We start from the raw sequence: 23,579 nt of genomic DNA, 5'->3' as shown, positions 1-23,579 counted from the left end.
GAGAGGGGGGGGGAGAGAGAGAGAGAGAGAGAGATACACTTACCATGTTCATAAGGCATAACACCTCAGTAGCAGGACCTGTACCACTCTGGAGTTGTAAACCTGGTACTTGAATCTGCACGGGAGCTTGTGCCATGGCATTTGCATTCTTAGCACCTACACTAGCTCGTTGTACAACTAATTTCTTATCACCAAGCTGCATTCCATTTAAACCATGAATGGCCTGAGAAAGAATAAAAAAAAACCCTTATAAATAAAACAACTCTCAATTTCCTTAATTGTAATACTGTACTTAGATTACCCCTTAAAATTTAAATATTAAAAACACAATACTATTAGTCTCATTACTACAAGTTTGCTGTAGAGTTAGACAAAATTTTGATATTCTGCATATAATAAAAAATAAAATTCAATAATTAAGTTTAATTTTGGAAGCTAACACGTTGAATCATTGATTCAACACAACCTTAATCACCATATATGTACTGGCTTTCTTTGATACAACAGATCTGAGTGCCAACATTTGTGCTCACCATTCATTCTTATTTCTAGCACTCTATCGCATCTATCATCTTATTACCCAGAGCTTCCTTCACTCCATCCATCTACCCAAACCTTGGCCTTCCTCTTGCACTTCTCTCATCAACTCTTGCATTCATCAACTTCTTTAGCAGACAGCCATTTTCCATTCTTTCAACATGGCCAAACCACAACACATTCATATCCACTCTAGCTGCTAACTCATTTCTTACACCCCTTCTCACCCTCACTACTTCGTTCCTAGCCCTATCTACCATTAACCCTATGGGATAATGGTGTAGCCAAATTATTTTTCTTAGAAGAAATAACATCTGAATCACTTGAGTTCCATTGAAATATTTAATTCTAGCAAGAAAAATGGAATCTAATTGTCAAAGAAAAAAAAAATAAAGTTTTACTAACCTGATCAGTAAGACTGACATCGACATATTCACAAAACGCGTAGCCCTTTGATAAACCAGTGGCAGAGTCCTTCACTAAATTGAATGCTCGAAGTTGACCAAAGGACATCAGCAGCTCCTTCACCTGAAATAATCACACCCACATACAAACCATTAATAGATCTTGAATAATTAAAAATAATTTCAGCTTCCAAATTTAATTCCAAACAAAAGAAAAATAAAAATATAAAGTGTGTGATGCTTGAAGTATAAATGTATATAAAAAAAAAAATCTAAATAAGGGGACAGAGGAAAGTTTGTATTCAGCATTACCACAACTTTCGAGGCATTGATTTTCATCGGCAAGGTAGCAGCTGCTTAAAACTTACCTTACGCAAGGTAAACGTTGATAAGAGGCTTCAGTTAAAGCCACATTCTACTATCAATTACAATAAAAAAAATTCTAGCTAAATCTCAACAAAACATTCTACTGTATAAAAATTTGGAATAAAAATAATCAACACTAGCAAGCACTACCAATTTTATTATGTTACCATTTCAATAACTTCAGAACAAATGCAAACATCATATGACTTCCCACAGAAAGAATGAGAAAAAGGAAATCAAGTTTAATATCTTTTTAAAATTTTGGAAATCCACTCGCAAAGCAATGTAACATAACCTTTTTGGATAAGATTTAGGCCATATGGCCAAAGGGTTGGGGCAGAGAAGGTCACACAGTGCCAAGATGCAACTGAGGCATACAAGCAAGTAGACCAAGAAGTTTGCAATCTACCTCTTCCAGATGGAACTCTAATGAATTCACCTTGTACTGAAAGTGCTCCCCAGAGAGAGAAAACCCACAACTGAACTGCAAAGAAATTTAAGTTATAATAGACTGGATAGCAAGATGGAAGAAAGGAAGGGGCAAGAGGAAAAGTACATGGCTAAAAAGAGAGTACAACTAGGGCTTGAAGGATTGGATTTATGAACCTGGTCCATGAGGCCAAAAACAAAGGCTTGGGAGGACAGTCATCACCTGGATACAAATGGGAGCATCACTGCAATGGCAATACCTTATCAGTTGAAAAGTTAGGCAAATGTATGGAAGAAAGGAAGCATGAAAAGAGGTATATTAGAGGGGTTGAACCAATGTTGTAAAGAGCCACCACTAATATTTCTCAAAAACAGCTAAACTTAATATTTCAAGACTGTAAACTTTATCCTTGAATACTTGTATGAAGGATCTGTGACTGGGAAGTTTGTGCTTTTGAAAATATAAAAATAGAGTGTAAAAAACTTTGTATCATATCCATATTTACTGTTTAACGGTAATTGGTTTATTTTTGGACCTGCATAACATTTCATTATTTTCAAATAGCTTAAAATATCATCTAAGGTCCTTGGGTCATAAATCACGATGTATGCACCAGTTTCCTCAAAATGCACTTTATTTCACTAGTATCCAGTTTTTCTATCTGCATATCAACTTCTTTTTTTTCCTTGTAAAAGCACACACACAAGTTCAACTTCCATTTCCTCAAGTATGTTATGATCTTTGTATGTTAGTAAATATTAACAAAAGGTTTACACATATAGCAATTTCTTTAGCTTGCGATGATTATTGTTCAATAAATTTTCTTTGAATTACTTTGTATCATTCTATTCTTTAATTCATTCTTCCTTTAACTTTTCTTTTACATACATTTCCTGAGTATCTAGAACATCTTTCTCTCGTGGAAATTTATTATTCATCCCTACAAAATTTAGTTTTCTAAAACATCCCATTTTCATTTGGCATAACCTATTCATAACACCTAACTTGGATTTCCATACACTGACAAACCCAGCAGAAAGAAAACAAGCAGTTATTTGCAATAGTATTATTATTATTACTTGCTAAGCTACAACCCTAGTTGGAAAAGTAGGATGCTATAAGCCCAAGGGCTTCAACAAGGAAAATAGCCCAGTGAGGAAAGGAAATCAACTACAAGAAAAGCTTGAGAACAATAACAATAAAATAAATCTTACATGTATAAACTTTAAAAACTTCAAAATAACAAGAAGAGAAATAAGATAGAATAGTGTGACCAAATGTACCCTCAAGCAAGAGAACTCTAACCCAAGGCAGTGGAAGACCATGGCACAGAGGCTATGGCCACCCAAGACTGGAGAACAAAGGTTTGATTTTGGAGTGTCCAACTAGAAGAGCTGCTTACCACATCTAAAGAGTCTCTTCCACCCTTACCAAGAGAGCAGTAACCAATGAACAATTACAGTGCAGTAGTTAACCTCTTGAGAAGAAGTATTGTTTGGTAATTTCAGTGCTGTCAAGTGTATGTATAAGAAAACAGAAATAGAGAATATGTAAAGAATATGCCAGAATATTGTGTATGAGTAGACAATGGAGAAAGAAGCCCTCACCAGAGAGAGGGATCCAATGTAGTATTGTCTGGCCAGTTAAAGGACCCAATAACTCTCTAGTGGTAGTACTGTATCTCAATGGGTGGCTGGTGCCTTGGCCATGTCTACATTGGCTTTCTGTTGCATAACTCATGCAATTTTAACAGCAGCAACTGAACTTTGAAAGAGGTTGGTAACTAAAATTGAATGGATTTGCTGTAACTCAAGTTAGAGGTTGGTAACCGAAGTTGAATAGATGCGCATGAATTTATTCATATCCAAGTTACATCCCTCATATATCCCTGGACATTACATGACCTGATCTAAAAAATATTGAAAAATCTGAGTAGGGCTAATAGTCTTCATGAATAAGTGAGGACCTGTATAAACCTTGGATGGAGAGGTGAACTAATTACTACTCCAAGTAGGAACAAGGACTCAAAAGTTGGACTGAAATACCGTGCTGCAGTCACCCTCAAAATCTAAAAGCAAAATTCAGGATGAAATACAAGAGAAATTCCACGAGTTACTACGCTAACCCAACATCTCAACAAATTGGGTAAACCTGGCCTTACCATGACTATCTCGCCTTAGATTTAGTAAAAATAAAAAATTTCAAGCGCAATCTCCTATGATAGCAATGGAATTAAAAATATTCATTATTCTGTGCCCTGAAAAGAAGAAATTGCTAAGGGACCATAGAAAGACCGTTGGACTCAAGATCAAAGATAACCATATGGAATTTCCGTTCTTGGTTGATTCATCTTAATAAACAATGCATTGAGATTAAGAGATTTGTCTACTAAGCTACAAGCAAAGGGTGGACTTAGTGAATTTCAGTTCTCAGTGGATTACTTTTACTGTACAGAGCACAGAGTTTTCTAACTTGCCTTATGAGTGCAAAAGTCGAAATAAAATCTGCCATGAAGGTTAGGTGGGCTATAGTAGCTTTCACATTGATGACTATTCAAGAATTTTGAAAGCCAACCCAAAAGACCAAGTTAAAGAAAACTGATAATAAAAGGAATCCACATGAATTCAGGACTACTGAAAAGAAAATTGTAAAAAGTCAACCCACAAGAGAATAGGGGAATAATATCCTCATGCATAAACCTAGAGATCAACAGGGTACTTCTGAGACCTTTCTACTACAATTATCCAAAATTCCTAAGAAACCCGAATAGGCTACATCAGAACCATGGATTTGTGATGGAACCACTATTCAAGAGGAGGGAACAAGATCTGTTACAGGACATAACTACAAGGAATTTTTTGTTATATCTTAAGATAAAAATGAAATGATATAAAGTTTGAGAGTAGGAAGAAATCAAATGGAAAGATTGGTACACTGCTAAAATCACTGCAGTCGTGACCAGAAGGATGCTGCAAAGAGCCTTTTAAATTAACATTTCATGGCACTTTAAATGAATACCTCGCTAGACAACAATCGACCCGAATTCTATAAGACTGCAAATACTAATACCTGGACACTTCGTAACAAACGATTGTGTATCAAAACAAGGAAATTCATAATGTGAAAATAATATAAATACTAAAATTGTTTTTTAAAATATCGTGTATTGACAGGGTATAATCTACAGTACTAACAGTAAAAAGCATTAAACAATGATTTTGTCCTTGTTTTCTCCAAGGTTGAATTCTTACTTGCTAACTGAAGCACAAATGTTTTCTTCTAGGGTTGAATTCTTGCAAACTGAAGCATAAAAATCAAAGTATCATAGAGTTCATATTGATAAAATATCAAAGTTCTAAAAAACACAATTAACAAACTAAAAGTACATGCAGTTGGAATACCATGCTTAATCATACCACCTAATTCTGCACGTTTTAAAATACATGAAAAGATCTAAGGCTTTCTTTCTTAAAGGTAATATCCGAACGTCATCTTAAAATAAGCAATACTCTCTGGATGTAATAAGAGGGCTTGTCATAAAGAGTATGGCATCAGTAAAACCTGTATCTCATCCACACAATAAGCCGCATCTCATGAGACATTCACCATAAGAACCATTTCATAGCAAGATAATAGGTATGACCCTGACATAAGATGGTTAACTTGGTCAATTTTATCGAGTGTTCTCGCCGATTTATCCATTGTCACAAGAGGGGAGGGGTCGCAACCAACAAAGCAAACTAAAATTATCTAATCGAGTAAAAATTCAAATTTAAAATCGTCATTTCTGGGAAATTTTAAAAATTGATATAAAAATTATACAAGGTTGGTAGAACTTCCATTATATGCTGAAAATTTTCTTTGAGGATAAAAATAATGGATATATAGAGTACTGTATATCTGTCCTGTCAATCTAAAATTTTCATACAATTGCACCATCACTTTGATTAATTTTTCTTCATCAAACACATTACTCTCTCTCACACATAATTAACTAATTAAATCACACCATATATCTGTTAGGAGTGACATTATTTTGAGAACTAAAATCCTCTTAGTAAAAGGACCTATTTTCAACAGACACCAACGTTACTGAAAATTTAAGATTAAACACCTGTTCTACTGGGAAATAAACGAAGGTATGGTGTAATGATGATCTTGGTTAATGGAATTTTCAATTCTAAATAATCATTCAGAGAAACACATGTCAGTCTGGAAAAGCCTTCATAACAATACCACCATAGTTTTATTCATACATAGTATACTTTTTGGTGTTTGACACGTCAGTAATCATTTGAAATATGCAGTTACATGAGTAACAGAGGATACAGGCTGATGAGACACGTCTGTGTGGACAAAACTTGACTCAAAACTAAGTTTAGTACAGTACTGTACCCATAAGCTATAGATTAAATAAATAACCAAAGCCCTATCAGTTGCAGTGTTAGAATTTAGGAGAAGAATATACTTAAAACAGGCAAATTATGGGTGTAGGACTCAAGAAAAGCCAAGCAACAATTTAGCACACCTTATACTGCCAGAGATTTAAAAATAGAAAAAAAAAAGCTACTAAATTATTCTTGTTAATAATAATTACCACCACATTGCAATGTCTGTAAACACCTATCAAAAATCAAAGTACTTTTGAGAACCATATACTCGAACCTAACAAGCTTTTTTTTTAAAAAAAAAAAAGAAACAAAAATTTACATCCCCATTTTACATGATGTTAGGACAAGATCACTCAGTTATGGTGTCTCGTTGCTTGATTTTTCACTTCAAGCATATTTCACTTTAGCCAAAAAGATAATTCTGCGTGAAGACCAACAGGTTTTGAACTAGAGAGATTTTCCCATTGCAAGGTAAATGCATTCAATTAAGCAAAAAGTAAAATGGCACGAAATACAAAACAAAAAAAAATTTCCATTTTTGCTGTATATTCCAATTCATTTTCATTTACTTCAAGAACAAAGCAAAGCACCAAAACAGTAATGGTACTTCATAAAGGTAAATATTTTGATGGTGTTATCTTTAAGAATACATGTAATTCTTTGAGTGGCCAAGATGGACTACCATAAAAGTGAAACTCGAATTCTACTCTCTCTTGTCTGCATCTCACTCACACTAGATCTTAAACCAATTACTTCTCCAAAAGCTATTTGACCATGACACTGGGAACCTTACTGTGTTTAGCTACTAAAACCTGTTACATATGCTGCTGAGTAACAAAGTAACATTGTACTAAAACAAACAATATACTCTAAATAAACGTCAGTCAAGCAATATTTTAAGGAAACAAAGACGTCAATGGAAAAATTAACAACTTCCAGGAAACATTGAGCAAAACTTTTTCTTTATAAAAGTAACTGCCCCACATTAACACAGAATAGACAAAGACCTTAATTAGGAGAGGGGGGGGGGAACTGCTCTCGACTACAAAATTCCATTTATTTCATTGACCAGTAAAACTGCTAAATTTGTTAACCCAACTTCAATCAAAAATAAGTAAAACTTATTAGCCTTTCAAACTAAATAAGATTAAGCAAAATTTCATGTTAAATTATATATTCACACCATGATCAATATTAGGAACAATGATTTGCAAGTGTAATTGTAAATACTATATTTAATCATTCATTTTTTAGCTCCCCCACAGTCTTTACTAATAGCTCCTAAAATTCAACACTTCAGGTATCAAATCTTCAATTATCCAAAACAATATCTTCAGCTTTCATCCTTACAACAAGAAACCCTTTACTTTCCTATATCCTAAAGAACACAATTGTTATACGAGCTATGGGTACTGGACAAGCAACCTCCCGACAAAAATCAATACTAACATACTTGTAACAGGTCTTGCAGGTAGGATGTGAGTAGCTATGGGTAGCCATAAAGCTGAAGAGCCAGGAGTGTGTGTGTGTGTAGACCACTATAAATCTTTTCCTCTAGGACTGTATTACAGGACATCTAAGTGTAATTAATTACCCTTTTTTCTCGAATAACTTTTGTTGTAAGTACACTGTATAGTTTGCTTACAAAGGAAAATTACGGATTTAAACCTATAAAAATCTAACTGAAATGTATGCTGTATTCTTTCAAGACCTACGGCTTTGTTCTTAGAGCAGCTTACACCTCAACAGCCATTAGTTAAAAGCATACACACATTGCTACATTAACATGCAGTAATCCTAAAATTAAACTAAACTAAATAAAATTGTGGGAAATAATTTTCAAGAGTAAATACTGGCTTGTAAGTTGAACCATAAAATTCACATGAAACCTACCTTTAGGGACCTAAATTTTATTCCATTCGACAATAGACTGGCTAAATTTGACTAGAAATAAAAGTTCCTTGGACAATCTCGGCAGTTCGGCAACAATTGACCAAAGACAAGTTAGGCAGAACTTACCTATCTATCTCTCACCCGGAACCTCGACCCTAAAAAATTTGTTGCGCCAATTTACGACCAAAAGACTGGAACTTGCCTTGGTCAGGACGGTTCATTATGATATGGATAGTGAGGCAGGCTTTATCATGGGCAGTACAAATGGGCCTCTTAGGGCATTCAACCACGAACCCTTCGCTAGGGGAAACAAACGGGGGAAGAAAGCAAAAAGACATGATCAGTATATTTGGCTTTTCAATGATTGGTGGTTGCACACTTAATCACTTAATAAAATTCAAGAATATTGGCATTCGTATGTTGAAACTAAGGCCCATGAGTAACCCCCTGTAAAGTCTGAAAGAGAACCCTGAAAGAAAACCCTGAAAGAATGCAGCTCTGAAAAAGAACTCTGCAAGAGAACTCTGGAAAAAGGGCATAACACAGCTGGATATAATGTCCTAAATTCATCTTTTTCTCTATCATACCAAGGCTTCTTAAATTTGGCTAGTAAGTTTCTTTGAAGAACATTTAGCAGGTATTTGCAACAAATTGAAATCTTGACTATGATTTCTATTGATCAATGAAAAACTGTTACCAATCAATCAACCCCCTTAACGTTACTTTCATCTTTCAAGATAAACTTATTTTACGCTTCCTGTAATTTGTTACAGGGTTGCCAGAGGGTTAAAAAATGATCTTGAGAGCCCTAAAATTTAGCCTTGTGATTTTTATAATTCTATAGCTATGTGAAAAAGAAATGTGGGCAGTGGTGATTATGTCATAGCTGAGTTGCATCTGCTTTCCGCACATGGTGATTTGGTGGAAGTTGGTAGTAGTCGACCGCATCTAAACAGTGCTGGCTGACCTGTGTGTGAGTGCCTGCAAAAGATGTGCCGATGTCGGGCCATCCTCACTTGTACTGAACCAACCTGACCTGCCAGTTTTAAACCAAAGAATCTATACAAAAGATAAGAAACCAACTAAATAACAACCAGAAACAAATCTAAATCCTGCAAGAAATGGCTGTCAAATACCAAATAATACCAAGTACAGGCCTAGAGAACTGACCAAAAATAGTATTTAGCAGTTGGGGATATCAAATACTTACTCCATAACGCAACAGTAGCAGAAATTCATGTTGCCAAATAAAAATTTCTCAACATTTCTACGAACATCACAAAACACCGCAATATATTCTAAATTTATCTTCTAAGCGGAATATCTTTACATGGATATATTTTTTCTGAAACACGCTGTATGATACATTGCAATTCCAAAACATTAGTTCAGGAATGTTTTGAAAGTCGAGGTTAAGAAAATACTAACATCAATTCAGGCAAGGAATGAAAGATAGAATCGTTAAAGCTTTAGGAGATGATGCCAATAAAAGCCAGAGCCTTCTCAATCTTATCTACCCTAAAGATGATTAACAATTCTAAATCAATGACATACTTGTGATAGCCAATACCAACCAATTACAAAAATACAATGGCCACAAGTTGAAAAAAGGATTCAGTCATCCTTTATATGCAGCGGCAAGATTAAACTATAAACCTTTCGTTCTTCAAAACTGTTTTCTTTTCCCTACCAGTATGGGCCTAGTCGACATATTTCTGGTGTTACTTTCTTATCTTTTATACATATCGATGTCTACAGAAACAAAAAAAAAAAAAATACTTGAGCAAACCAAAAAACCAGACATCTTTTCTTACCCACTTTCACCTGCACCATTCCTGTCTGCATCTAAGAAGTTTAGACCTGGCTCCCACAGCTGAACAAACTCAAGTAAAAATAAATAAAATGGGCACAACTAATGACCAGGTGGGTGCAAGTTCAAAAGAGTAATGCAAAGATGCATATTGTTTTATTCTATAATTTGAAGCTGCCTGGTTCACCTTCAGCTGAAAATCAAAACAGATACTGATAAGAAGAAAAAATTTCCGAGACACGAAGAATTAGGAATTTATTTTATTCCCTAAGTCACGTGTTTCCAAAATTCTTTCTTCATCATCAAAGTATAAACTTACCTTCCACTCATCACCTGTAATTCATTTGTACAAACGACCATTTTTGTTGATTTATGAAAAATCAGATCTACTGAACGTTACTAAATGTCACAATTTCAAGTTCACAACTTGTCATAGTCAAAAACCAAAAGGATATTCATCTCATTGGTCACTCCTCATGAAATAAATAACAACCAATCAAAGTCCTCCTTTCTACCACATCTTAAAAAAGAAATGGCAATGAAGTAGTCATCTCCAGTAAAATATTCTAAAATACAAAATACAATAATTTCATAACAGTACAAAAATTATAAAAATAAGTATACAGTCTATAAATAAAACACCTACAGATAAATTACTAAAATAACTAAAATACCATTTCTGATGTCTGAGCTGCAGACTGGCCCTTAAAGAGAGCTTCCTTCTTTCCTCTTTAAAAAGAGAGGAGGAATTGTACTGGCAAACGCAAGACGAACAACATACCTGGTCCTCGTTGAGATAATTTGGAAGGCCTCCAATAAAGATCTTGTGGGGAGAATCGGGCACTACTGTTGACACCACACCTGCAATGACTGTGAAAGAGCAGATCTACCTCAAACAGCCGTTGAAGGATACACAAAACAGAGCTTACACACAAACAACTAATTTTCCATAAATTTATCCTTTGTAAGTGTGAAAGAAATACAATCTAAGCTCTAATAAACCTATTAAAAACAACTCCAGCAGCGCAAAACTAATAAATTTTCCTATTTTTCCATAATCCTAAATTAACTGCCCAATTTGTTAAGGCCATATTACAAGTAACTTTAACCATATTAATCACAGCCCATTTGTTTAAATTTATAGTGTAAATATGCCTAAATTCCCAAACCACAAACAAATTGTTACGTCTTATAAAATAAAGTCAATGCAGATATTGAAATCAAACAATCATTCTAAAATGTAGGGAAATTCTGTGCAGATTTATACCATACAGACTGACATTTCCCTGGTTCCATTTATCAAATATAAAATAAAAAAAAATGTTCTAAAACCATCCCATTATAAGCAATCATTCCTTTGAGGGCTAAAATTAATGGTTAGACAATTCACCCATCTACTAAAATCTAGAGTTACATTTCCTCCACCAAACTTTTTGGATTGCTTAATAACCTTTATGAAAATCTAAAATATCTATAAAAGAAAATGTGTATATAATCTTTGGTCTTTAAAAAATTTGTCAATTTCAAAAATAAATATTGATAAAAAAAAAAAAAACATGGAACACAAGAAATATTCTGCAGATTTTCTCAATACTGTACAACTAAACCACACAGCTAACAATCTTTACTTTAAATAATCCTTCATCCATCAAGTTCTATTGCTCTTATGGTAACAGCTTATTCAAATATTCTCATGCTGTTGAGTTTGTTGTACGTAAATAGATAATTTACAGTATACATCCTGTGGATTCCTCCGTTTTGTTACATACCTGGGATCTGCGATGTTGTGCCTGGCATGGTTAACGTTGGATGCTCAGACATGCCGGGCATAGGCTGATAATCATGTGGTCGTCGAATTTTAAGAGACTGACCTTTAGGGTAAAAGTTGACACTTTATTAGTAAGATATTTTCAGATAACGAACATTTATAGTTTTTCTAAAAAATTTCAAGTGTGTATTTGGTTACAAATGAAAGCAATAAATAAAACTACAATCAAATTATTACACTTAATCTGTGAAGAATCTCAATCAGTTCCAGTATCAGGTTGGTTCAAGCAACCAATCATAACTTATTATTTCAACACTTACCTAGTATTCATTTGCCACATACTGTATTTGCTTTCAAGTAATATTACTATTATTATTATTATTATTATTATTACTATTATTATTATCATTATTATTATTATCATTATTATTATGATCATTATTATCATTATTATTATCATCATTATTATTATTACTTGCTAAGCTAAAACCCAAGTTGGAAAAGCAAGATGCTATAAGCCCAGGGGCTCCAACAAGGAAAATACCTCAGTGAGGAAAGGAAACAAGGAAAAATAAAATATCTCAAGAGCAATATTAAAATAAATATCACTTAATAAACTATAAAAACTTTAACAAAACAAGAGGAAGAGAAATGAGATATAAGATAGCACAGTGTGCCTGAGTGTATCCCCAAGCAGGAGAACTCTAACCCAAGAAAGTGGAAGACCATGGTACAGAGGCTATGACACTACCCAAGATTAGAGAACAATGGTTTGATTTTGGAGTGTCCTTCTCCTAGGAGAGCTGCTTACCATAGCTAAAGAGTCTCTTCTACCCTAACAAAGAGTAAAGTGGCCACTGAATAATTACAGTGCAGTAAGAAGAATTGTTTGGTAATCTTAGTGTTGTCAGGTGTATGAGGACAGAGGAGAATATGTAAAGAATAGGGCAGACTATTCGGTGTGCGAGTGTGTAGGCAAAGGGAAAATGAACCGTAACCAGAGAGAAGGATCCAATGTAGTACTGTCTGGCCAGTCAAAAGACCCCAACCACTCTAGTGGTAGTATCTAACAGGTGGCTTGATTAAAAAAATATTCCCCTAGATTTAAGGCTAACTTTCCAAGTGTTTGCACCTTAACAATGCCATACATGCTGTATAAACACAGTACAGAAATAAATAATCATCAGTAACCAAGTAAGCAAATGGTGTGGTGGCAAAAGTCCTCAAGTAATATAAGAATGGAATGAGTGAACAGACAGAATAAAACGGAAAAGGAACAGGGTAACCACAACCCCAATCAACTGGGAAGGCAGCATGCTTTTCTGAGCTGCCCCTTCAAAACCAGAGCAACATCATATAAGGGTTATTATAAATAAGAATGGCCTTGCCACAACGAACAGAGTGCAGACCATCAGTGACCAAACATGAACAGAGCAGGAGGCTTGTACGTAGCTGAACACTCGAAACTTTGATATGCACGAATTTGACAAGCACAAAGAAACACACAAACAACAATACACTTCCCCATGGGATTTAACAGCTTAGTAAAGAGAGCGAGATTATAAATCAGATTCATCCAATGGCAGATGTGAGCTCTCTACACAAGATAAATCATTGGCAGGTGCTCCTTCATCTGCCCAGAATTCTCAATCATCCAATAGTAACTAGCACAAGTTGAATAATTTCCTAGTTAAAACAGTACTTGCTTGTTCAGCAAAACTAGTGTTCCTACCCTGAATTGAAAATCGGCAGGTCAAATCTTCTGAGGCTTCAGGAAAAGCATGACAAATAGGCAGCGTCTCTTGTCACTTAGGTACCAGGAGGATTACCAAGCTAGCCCTAATACTGTATGTGCCTATTAAATTTCATTTATTTCAGAAAATGGGAAGCTTCCCGTGGGCCTGTTGTTGTCACCTCTAAGGGGGAAACTCCGAAGTTTTCTACCGTCGCCTCTACTACCTATTCAAGAGTATTCGATCGTAATAAGGTGCCAGATCGGGTGCTCTGGTGCTTGTTTCACTCTTGGTTCCTATTTTGGGAAGTTCCTCAAGCTCTTCCCCCTCATGAAATGTCCTTCCTCTCTCGTCTAGATCCCGAAATATAAGACGAGATTATGGAACTTCAACGGAAGGCGTTCTCGTTATTAACGAGAGTCCGAGACTCATGATCATAAAAGGAAGGGAAATAGGTTTTTGTCTCCTTCTCTGAACTTCAAACCTGTGAAGAATAGAATTTGTCTGGTGTATCCCACTAAGAGCGTTTACATCTGGGTGTGGAATAATATTGTGGGGAGTCCAACCTTTGTCTCGTATAAGAAGGTTGGTCCCGATACTCTGTAGTTAGTGTGATACAAGGGAAAGGCAGGTACAGTTCAGCAGCCCTTTTCGTCTCATAGTTCTATACCTATTTCAACTTTGGTCCAGACTCTTGAAGCTACCTTCATTGACCCACGTAAAAGCATTGTGGTAGATAATTTGCTATTTCAATTCCTAAAAGGCCCCGTTTGTGCATTCCTGGTCTGAGTCGCCATTAAAAAATGCACTTCAGTACCTGTTTGGAGAAGTGAGCGTGGGTCTGCAGGTACAGCGCCAAATTCACACTTGTACTTGGACAACATGACCAAATCTATAAACCCTATTGGGGTCTAACCGAGTTGGCTGAAGATGTGGTCCTCCATGGGGGGAAGCCGTTGTTTCTATAGGTTGATCTGTCAACAATTGGCATAGAGTCCAAGGCAGTCTACTCCACGCATTTATTATTCTCACTAGAGAGTGCCCCTACATTGTGGAGAACAGAACTCCCTGGTCTTCTACATCTGAAACAGAGATTATCTCCCGAGTTAAGCACACTCATGAGGGAGGTGGACACAGGTTAAGATTAATAAAACTGGATGAAACTAACGGTGATTGTAAAAATATCTTCCTCTGGCTAGATAAGAGCTGAAGCCAAACAATCCATGCCACTATATATGATTTCAGTGTTACTAAGCAAAATGAGCAAAAACACTTACAAAATCGTCATGATAAAAAATATGACCATCACCCTTAGATACGAGTCTCACATGGACACTCCAATATCAAAGGGTTTGAAAGGCAAAGATCATGGTTTGAAATAGAAAAGAATGTTTCTTGCTCTCAGCAAGGAAAAAGCAGAATGATACCTTTTAGCCTTCTCCTTCTGATGACATATTTATCCCATTAAGAGAAGGGCCTTTCCCTTCAAAAATCACTATCCCATTGAGAGGAGGGCCATTCCCTTCAAAAATCAAGTAAAAGAAATGGAGCATTGCTGCTCATAACACACAGGATGGGGTTGACCCTTCACTTGGCTCATGAAGGGTGACTTTGAAGGCCTGGGCAGATTTTCACTAAGGCACACTAAAAGGAAAAGCACAAAGCATAGCATGGACAGCAGACGTAGACAGACATCCGACTGGAATGATGACTATGAGTAAAGTGAGGGAAGTCTAGCTGACTCAGCTGCTCCTATCCAACATGGGTGGGATACCTAACAACCACACAACGTTACCAGAATACCATGATTTCCCTAATTCTGGTTGATCCAAAACAGTAATGGAGTAAATTTATTCAAATGACGAGGGTGTGTATTCGCATAGGAACATGTACAGGTTTCTTCTTTCTTGCTCGTGTTTATTTGAGTTTATTAAATGTAGTCTTTTCAAATGTTTTATTTTGGTGGTTTTTATCATTTTGTTATTCTACTTTATAATTTATGATTATTTCACACATCTTTACTTCTCCAGCACAATCTCCACTTTAACTCCATCTGACTGCGTGCTTGTATAACGATATATAGAGTAAAATGGAGAAAAAAAGGTGAGCTATAGGATTAAACTATATCTGATTAAGGCCTTTTGTGTCAATAGGTAGGAGAGATGATGATATCTGATTAAAAATCCTAATACCACAAGTCTATCCATGATAAAAGATACGTCTGCTAAAAATTCTAAAATAAAATATTTTTCAACCTCAATTAATTTGGAGTAAACCTACAGCTACAATTTAAAAACTAAATTACTCAAGAACAGTAACCTCTGTATAATGTAAACCTACAGTAAAAATAAATGTTTGATAAACAAATTAAACATGAAGGGGTAGGGCAAGTTATAGATGGCAAGGATAACTGTGCACAGTCGTGTTGCTTGCATTGCAATTTGTTTATTAGTTTTCTGTATAAGATTTGACCCATTGCATTTAATTTTGAGTCTTTTAAGTCCAAGATACGATTTCAGTGTACTGGTTGCTAACAATAGGAGTTTGTAGGGAAATTATGGTTAAGTATACAGTACAAAGAATTATTGATTGTGGACCCTCAGTGTAGTAATAAGAAATTGGACACAGAAAACATATGCAAATAGTTTAATTCGATACCTGTGAGTCACAAGCATAAAATTCACAATGCACAAGATACTTATCATGAATAAACTCTCTCAATCCATATCTCCCTCCACTTTTGGAGACCATCTAGCATTGAATCATGTATCAGAATTCTGGGTTAAAGCCTTGTTCCATGGTTGCGACTTCCTACGCCAGCTCTGACATACAACTCTACTCCAATAAACCACTTAAATTCAAGTGAGTCACAGGTATCAAAATAAATTTTATTTCAAAATTACCCTCCTACATAAATTCCAACTCAATTGAAAGATTAGTTACCAAATTCCTGATTCCTAGCATTTTATTACAAAAGATTAACACACCTATATGCAAGAACTGTTTAGACAAACCATGAATATCATATTTAAGTAGAATTTCCATTAATTCTTACAGTAAATAATTAACCCTGTAAGCGCCAGAACACAAATTACGTTGGGTGAAAACTAGTTCCTTTGATGACGTATAACAAATTACATTCAATAATTACCAGCTTTTCTTTCTTTCATTACTTATGCATAAGAAAATTTTACAAAAATATGTAACGCTATATCATTGCAAAGTTAATTTCAATCAGCTACAAAATAACAACTGTTGGAAAGTCTAATCTTGTATAGTTTTGGTGTTATTACGAGTTAAGTAAATGTTACAAAAAAGGGGGGGCTGGGATTTGAGGGTCAAAGTATTTTGTTGAAGGCCTAATGACTTCAAAAATTACAATGAAACTACTCAACTAGAAAAATTCTACTAGTACAATCAGCCTACAATTCATGGCAAAATTAAACAGACAGGGAAATGGCAAACAAAAGGTCCAGACTGAAAACTAAATAAAGACATATAGGTAATAATTACTTCACATACCTTTAAAATTTATACCATCGAATGCTATAGCTTGAGTCGTTTCATCAATGGACCGAAACTCTAAGAAAGCGAAATTCTTGTCCAGATTCACCTGCAAAAGGAAATATGAGATTTAAGTCCATATATCCAATAAAATATATATATATAATATATATATATATATATATATATATATATATATGTGTGTGTGTGTGTGTGTGTGTGTAAAAAAAAAATGCTATACATATGAGAGATTTTGCACATTTAGACATTTTTTCATATTTAAATAAGCCATATATTTTTGACATATTAATGTCTGAATTCTCTTAATGACCTCGGGATCAGAGGCCCAGGCGAAATCACACAAAGACAAGAGCTTGTGACGGGCCAGGAGTCGAACCCTGGTCCAGCAAACTGGTATAGACAGTGACTTACCACTTTATATACAGTATTTAAGGTTTTTCAAAGTTATTGATTTCAAAAAAAAAAAAAAAAAAAAAAAAAAAAAAAAAAAAAAAAAAAAATTCCAAGGTGTAAACCATTCCTTAGTAAGACAATTAAATCTGCCTCTTAAAATGACTCATCAGATTAAGTGGGGGACAAGTAGGCTACTATAAAAGAAATACATCAATCATAACACAATTGCAAGAATAAAACATTGCATTAGACAATCCATCACTTATATTAAAAGACTACTGAAAATATATACTGTAGCTAATGTAAAGCAATAAAAAATACAAAATTACCTGGCAAGCCAACACAGGATTTCCAGCAGCTTGTGCAAGACCAGCTAAATGCATCTGTTGATTGAAAAATTCCATCATTTCCTCTTCAGTTACACCAAATGGTATGTTACCAACATACAGACGTCTAGCCTGTCTCGTAATAGTTGACCCCACAACAGGAACTGGTGCAACCTGAGCTACTTCTGGCAAAGATGGCACTGCTGCGGTTGGTACAGCTGCCATTTGTCCCGCAGTGGGAGGGGCGATCAGTGGAACAGTAACATTCGAAGGAATTTGCCCAGCAGCTGAAATAAAGGTTAATTTTCAATAAAATTCATTTACAATGGGGAGCAATATTCTTTAAAATACTCTACAATAAATAAGAAGAATTACTGTGGCCCTCCACATAACCTTACCCAATACAAAAGCCTTTTCTGTATGAATATCGACTAGCTTAAGTAAATACCTGTGTCAAGGAAAATAATTTTTTTTAATATTTCTGTTAGATGTAAATATGGCCTTAACTGGTTTGTGACAGTCACAACTTTATTTTTTTTACTGATGTCTTTGTAACTGAAGCTTCCTGTGAATATGCTTCTTTACAAATAATACTTTAGATAAACTTTTCGTTTTACAAAGTTACACAACTTTTCTCTAATTTTGTGTTTTGACCTTTCTACCTTAATACAAATCCCAACAAGTTCTATATATATGATTATAGGTACACTATTGCAACAATAAATTTTACCAAGACATAAGGTATCGTAATTAATAGTTTTAGTGAAAATATAGATTCCTCAATGGAACAATGAGGATTATGTTGAAAAAAAAAAAAAAAAAAAAAAAAACATGAAAGCTGCGGAAGGATATTTAGTCATTTGAAGAGAAAGATCTCTAAATAAGCGTTCACTCCCTCCTGTATCACTTCTTCATCAATTACAGATAAACGGTCTTAGAAGGATTGACATTCAGAACCATAGGTAGGCTGATAGGGGTATCCTTCATAATATGGGTATCATTTAGCTACTCTTCATGACGTTAGATTAACCAACGCAGTTCATGCCCCAACTGGTACGTATAGGGCCAGTGAGCTACAAAGTTTATACACTTACCAGTATATTAAGGATCGGTTCGGTTCTTCTAAACAGAACAACAGACTCTTTGTTGTAAGGGATATGCTGTTAATTGAAGGAATCTTCCATTTCTTCAACTTCTGATTATGATGCTACAGCACGAAGTGGGTCCCAGTTTTACGGCTGTATATGCTCAATACCCAGTACCGTATCCCAGACTCTGGGCCCGAGGGGCTGGATTGCATAACCCTAATGTGGGGCCTGGAAAGCTAATAGATTGGCTAGTCAGTGATACGTGGGCCTATGTCGCAGCCAGGGTAGCTGGGCTGGCTAGAGATGCATGGCCCATGTACACGGTTTCCTTTGACCAAGCGATGGAGGGGCTATGGTGCCTTCTTTCACCTTATTCTACTTGGTATCTTGCATGAAAACGCTGGCACCTCTCTAGGACGTCATTGACCGCTCAGGCACAGCCAAAGGTCAGCGGAGTGGCTATGGTTCGAACCTCAGAGGGCCAGATTGTACCTCTTTCAAAAGAAAAACCACTGCTCGGTACCATTCTTACTCTGTGGACTGCAGAGCCATGCAGTGACTGGTGCTCTCTGTGGGCTTACAAGCCCTGATCCAGGCTGACCATACCAATTCACCAGAAGGTAAGTGCACTGTGCCACAGTTGGATCTCTGGCATCAGGGACTGTTTTCCAGATGTAGAACAAAATAGTTTACATCCAATTTTACATTCCAGGCCTGTTCATATTTTAGGGAGGGGAAACAAAACTTAGCTAAATAATGAACCAACCGAGTTCTGAGGATGAAGGATGCGATTGATTCCAAATTCTCCAGATAAGGTGGACAGAAAGCGACGCCGGCATTGAGGAACTAAATTACATTTCTCTTTCCTCAGGACGTAGAGGCTAGTAATGACTCTTTTTTTTTCATCATGCTATTAAACCAAAGGTCAAGGCATTTCTAAGGTGGCTGCAGCGAGTTCTTTGGACTGCCACACCATCAGCATTGGTTTCAAAGCTTCAGCCTTCTCCAAAGCCCGACGGGGACCTCCACTTGCTTCATTCTCTAGGAAAGTCTCTGACAGTGCACAACCCTTTCGTGGTCATCCTGGCCAGTTCAGAAGGGGCGGTAGTGAGTGGGGGATGCCTGTCATGCCATTGGGTAATGTGGCAGTGATATGAAGAGCAATGAATTGTAAAAATCCTTAATGACAGATACCGGCTAGTCTCTGATGGCGTTCCAGTTACCCTTCAAAACGGCTGAAAGTGCTGGCTTTGGCTATGGAGAAAAATGTGCTAGAAGTCATTCAAGACGGTTCTCCTGGGTTCCACTGTCGGCTTTTCCTGGTGGTGAAGTCGACCAGGGCCTGGAAACCAGTCATCAACCTTTCGCCACATAAGCTTGTTCCTCAAAATCTATATAGCACGGAGACAACAAGTACTGTTTTGATGAAACAGAAGGACAAGTATTTCCAAATACCTAACCCCTGAGTCCTACAGAAGCACAGTAGTTAAAGTAGAGTTACAGTTCAAAATCCTGTGCTTCAGACTGGCCTCCTTTTTTCAAATGTTCATGTTTTTTGTTTTACTCTGCTCAGTTTAGGACCACTCAAATGGTATACACCTCAGGAGGTATCCTAACAACTGGCTGGTTTTGGCCTCTTTTACTTAAAATTAATAGGTAGTTACTTTGGCATAGAAATAGACTACTCCTCTTATGTCACATTATGGGGACTGTGGTAAACTGGGGAAAAGTAGTGATGAAGTACCAAGGCATGGTGAAAGATACGACAGCAGAAAGTGTTTTACCATCAGACAATCACGCGCCGTTCTTTTTCAAACGAGAACTTCAGGTTCAGTGATGGCAGTGTCTTCTGGGATAATCCCAAATGACTCTTATCCTAATGCATGGTAAACAGGTCATAATGATGAGAAACGAAGCCTTTCCGCTGCACAATGACGTAAAGATAGCATGAAACTACACACTAACTGTTGATTGTTTGCTCATAGTGCTCTTGCCTGAAAGAACTCTGTGCAGGTCCCGTGTGTCCTTAGCTCACAAGAGCACACCTGCTTGAGAAGGGTTTGTGAGCAGGGACCATTTGTAAATTTGGGCATGAATGGAAAGATTATCAGCCCTCATAGCTACCGAGTACTTTATCAAAAATTTTAAAAAACTTGCAGAAGTAGAAGCACTGCAATCCCTCTGCCGATCAAATCCTCTAGAAGGGAGGAAATTCTTCTGTTCTATGCTACAACCACGAATGGTAGATTCTCAGTTAAGGAGTACTCACGAAAGGTTCTTCGTGCAACTACTAGGGTAAACAGAGAGCCCCATATTCTTGTTATCCGAACACAAAGCTTCAGGAAGTCACTGCATTCAGTGAATTCTTTCTGCCTTTCATCCTATCCCTCTACCTGGAGGGAGAGGTTACAGGTAAACAGACAGAGCAGTCTAAGCTTTTCCCAGAGATGAAGAGCCTGGAGTAGCAGACAGGACATGTATTGTCAAATTCTTTCTCAGCATTTGCTAAGAGGCGATGTAGATCTTGGAATAGTTATCCTAGGAAGGATGGACCCTTAGCGGTATTTGATCAGTGGAAGAGGAGACCAGTTTACAACTTCTTCCAGCCTTGTTGCTTGTTATAAATTTCAACAAGTTTTAAAATCTACTCCTATTAAATATCCAACGTTTGTATTTGTGTAGGAACAAACGGCTTTAATTTGCAGGTGAGTGGGCAGGCCTAACTGTCAGTAACCACATACTGTGTTATTGCTTTAACAGCCGTTCCAGCACAATTAACAACATATCTCCATTTCCAAGGAAGAAAGGTTTGTAAATACAAGACCCAAAAGGAGCTTGAAGGAACCCTGTGCCCTCAACGAATTCTTAGGGCCCGACAAAACGGTTCACATGCTCCATTCCAAGCAACATCGGGTGCTAACCGTAGGGTCAGGGACGGTTTCCGCTGGACAGGATTGTCAACCATCCTGCCCAGACCTGAGAGCCAAGCTTGTTCCACTGCTGGCTGAGCCTCGTCTAACCTATGGTGCCGTCGGATGAGCGCTAACACCTTCCGTTAAGACACAACCTCGTCCAGGGAGCACTCGCCTCAGCCCACAAGCTCGTCCACGATCTGCTCTTCCGTGTCAGAGGGTTCATCGGACATGGAGGGATCCGCGGGCGCGGAGGCATCCCTCCCCTCCTGGATAGGTGGTGGAGCGTGGAGCGGCTGCCCCGGTCAGGGGTAGATCCGCCGGAGCGGAGGTAACCGTCATGGGTCTACCCCCTCCCGGGGCTATCCGGACCGAGCTGGTCGATGGTCGCGGCAGCGGTGCATCCTGAAACTTGGCCAGGGCCGCTAGATCTAACCAGTGGCAGTTCAAAACGCACAGCTGGAGCTGCCGACTTACTAAGACGGGGCAGCTGAAAGTGTGCCAATGGCTGCACCCGTCTAGCGGGCGGAGCCGAAGAGACACTGTGCAAGGGTACGGAAGCGGCTCCAGCAGCCACCGAGGCAGGCACTGGAGCGGCAACCTTCTTGCTCGACTCCCGATGGTGTCGGACTACGGTGATACTGTATACCTCTTTCTCGATCAAGACTTCTTCCTGTACCTCCTACTCGAGGACCTCGACCTCTTCCTGGTCGGGCTGACATGGGAGCTTGATCTCCTCCTAGAACGTTTCCTCTTCCTCATGGAGTCCCGTTCACTGGCACTGTCTGACGAGTAGGAGCTGTAGGGAGAGTAGTCGTCGGAGGAATACGAGGTTGCTGAGTCGTCCGTTTCGATGACAAACTTCCTTGGGGTCCTTGGTCTGGAAATCAGGGACGAGGGTTCCATGAAGTCCGGCGGAAGCGTCGCTGGGGGTGAGCGGATGGCGGGTTGAGAGGCGAACCACCTGTCGAATTCCCCCTCCATCCTCATGGGGGACCTGAAGGGAGTCCTAGGCACTGTCCACACGATGGAGTCGGAGTTCTACAAGCACATGGATCGTCTTTCTTTGTTCCGACCACCCCCGGAACCTGCTGAACCTGAAAAACACTGTTCGACGTAGGGGTAGGTGTTGATTCAGGCTTCCCCCTCATCTAAGACGGGTCCTGCGGGCACCAGGTCGTCGCCTACTAAACACACTTATCCTCAGATTCCCCGACATCAGACTCATGGGGAACAGCAATGGGCCGTTTCCCTGAAACGCACTTACCTCGTCCCCTACTCAGGGTAGGGGAAGGCGAAGGAGAACCCCTCTCAGATTGGGCTGAGGGCGACGTAAGTGGCGAAACAGCGCCCGACTTCTTCGGAGATCTCTTGGTTGCCTTCTTTTTCTTCCTAGCGAACAAGGTCCATTGTAGCTCCGGCCAAGACTCGCCCTCAGGACACGTGGAGGTCGGGGAACACCTATTCCCCCGACACGAGGAGCACAAGGAGTGCAGGTCGACCTCGGGCCTCGAGAGCCATGCTCCGCAAGACTTACCAGCTTGGGGCCCGGGACAGCGACGCTGTGATTCCATGGTGAAAGCGAAACACGCAAACGACACAAGAACACAAGGAAAAGGTGAGGAACACAATGGGAACACGTGGAACACAAGGGAACACGTGGGACAAGGGATGGCGAACACAAAGGAACACGTGGTACACAAGGTGATCAGACGGGATGAGAGAGAGCGGCGAGATGTAATCTACGCCGCGACCAGGCGCTTACTGACGAGCTAACAAGCGCGGCCTCGCGCGCTGACCCGGGGTCGCCCCAGGGCGAGTATCCTTCCGCCCCGGGGGGTGCTCCTACAAGGTAGCGGAGAGAGGGGGAACTACGCAAAATTCTTGATCGGTGATCAAGGAGATCCCAGATCCTCCTAAGAAAGTAGTTAGAGGTAAGTACTCCGTGTTGGAACAAACAAAGGAATACTGTAACTACCTATATATGACTTATCTAATTCAAT

General features: G+C 38.1%; 1 protein-coding gene across 2 annotated transcripts in view; it reads right to left on the bottom strand.

Moving 5' to 3' along the window:
- Positions 1 to 23,579, bottom strand: part of LOC137645923 (splicing factor U2AF 50 kDa subunit-like) — a 31,994-nt gene that overhangs the window by 737 nt on the left and 7,678 nt on the right. Inside the window, exons 4-9 of one of the 2 annotated variants that reach the window (XM_068378975.1) lie at positions 17,580 to 17,863; positions 16,855 to 16,945; positions 11,601 to 11,702; positions 10,613 to 10,692; positions 943 to 1,065; positions 44 to 223 (exon numbers count right to left, since the gene is read on the bottom strand). In XM_068378975.1, the coding sequence (XP_068235076.1) occupies positions 44 to 223; positions 943 to 1,065; positions 10,613 to 10,692; positions 11,601 to 11,702; positions 16,855 to 16,945; positions 17,580 to 17,863 (860 nt within the window). Of the gene's footprint in view, positions 1 to 43; positions 224 to 942; positions 1,066 to 10,612; positions 10,702 to 11,600; positions 11,703 to 16,854; positions 16,946 to 17,579; positions 17,864 to 23,579 lie in introns of both variants that reach the window. The other variant, XM_068378974.1, reaches the window with a different exon arrangement.

Source organism: Palaemon carinicauda, chromosome 8, assembly GCF_036898095.1.
Source record: "Palaemon carinicauda isolate YSFRI2023 chromosome 8, ASM3689809v2, whole genome shotgun sequence".
In the NCBI taxonomy this organism is placed as follows: Eukaryota; Metazoa; Arthropoda; class Malacostraca; order Decapoda; family Palaemonidae; genus Palaemon; species Palaemon carinicauda.
Note: the sequence above shows the minus strand (reverse complement) of the source record. Positions and strands in the feature narration are given on the sequence as shown.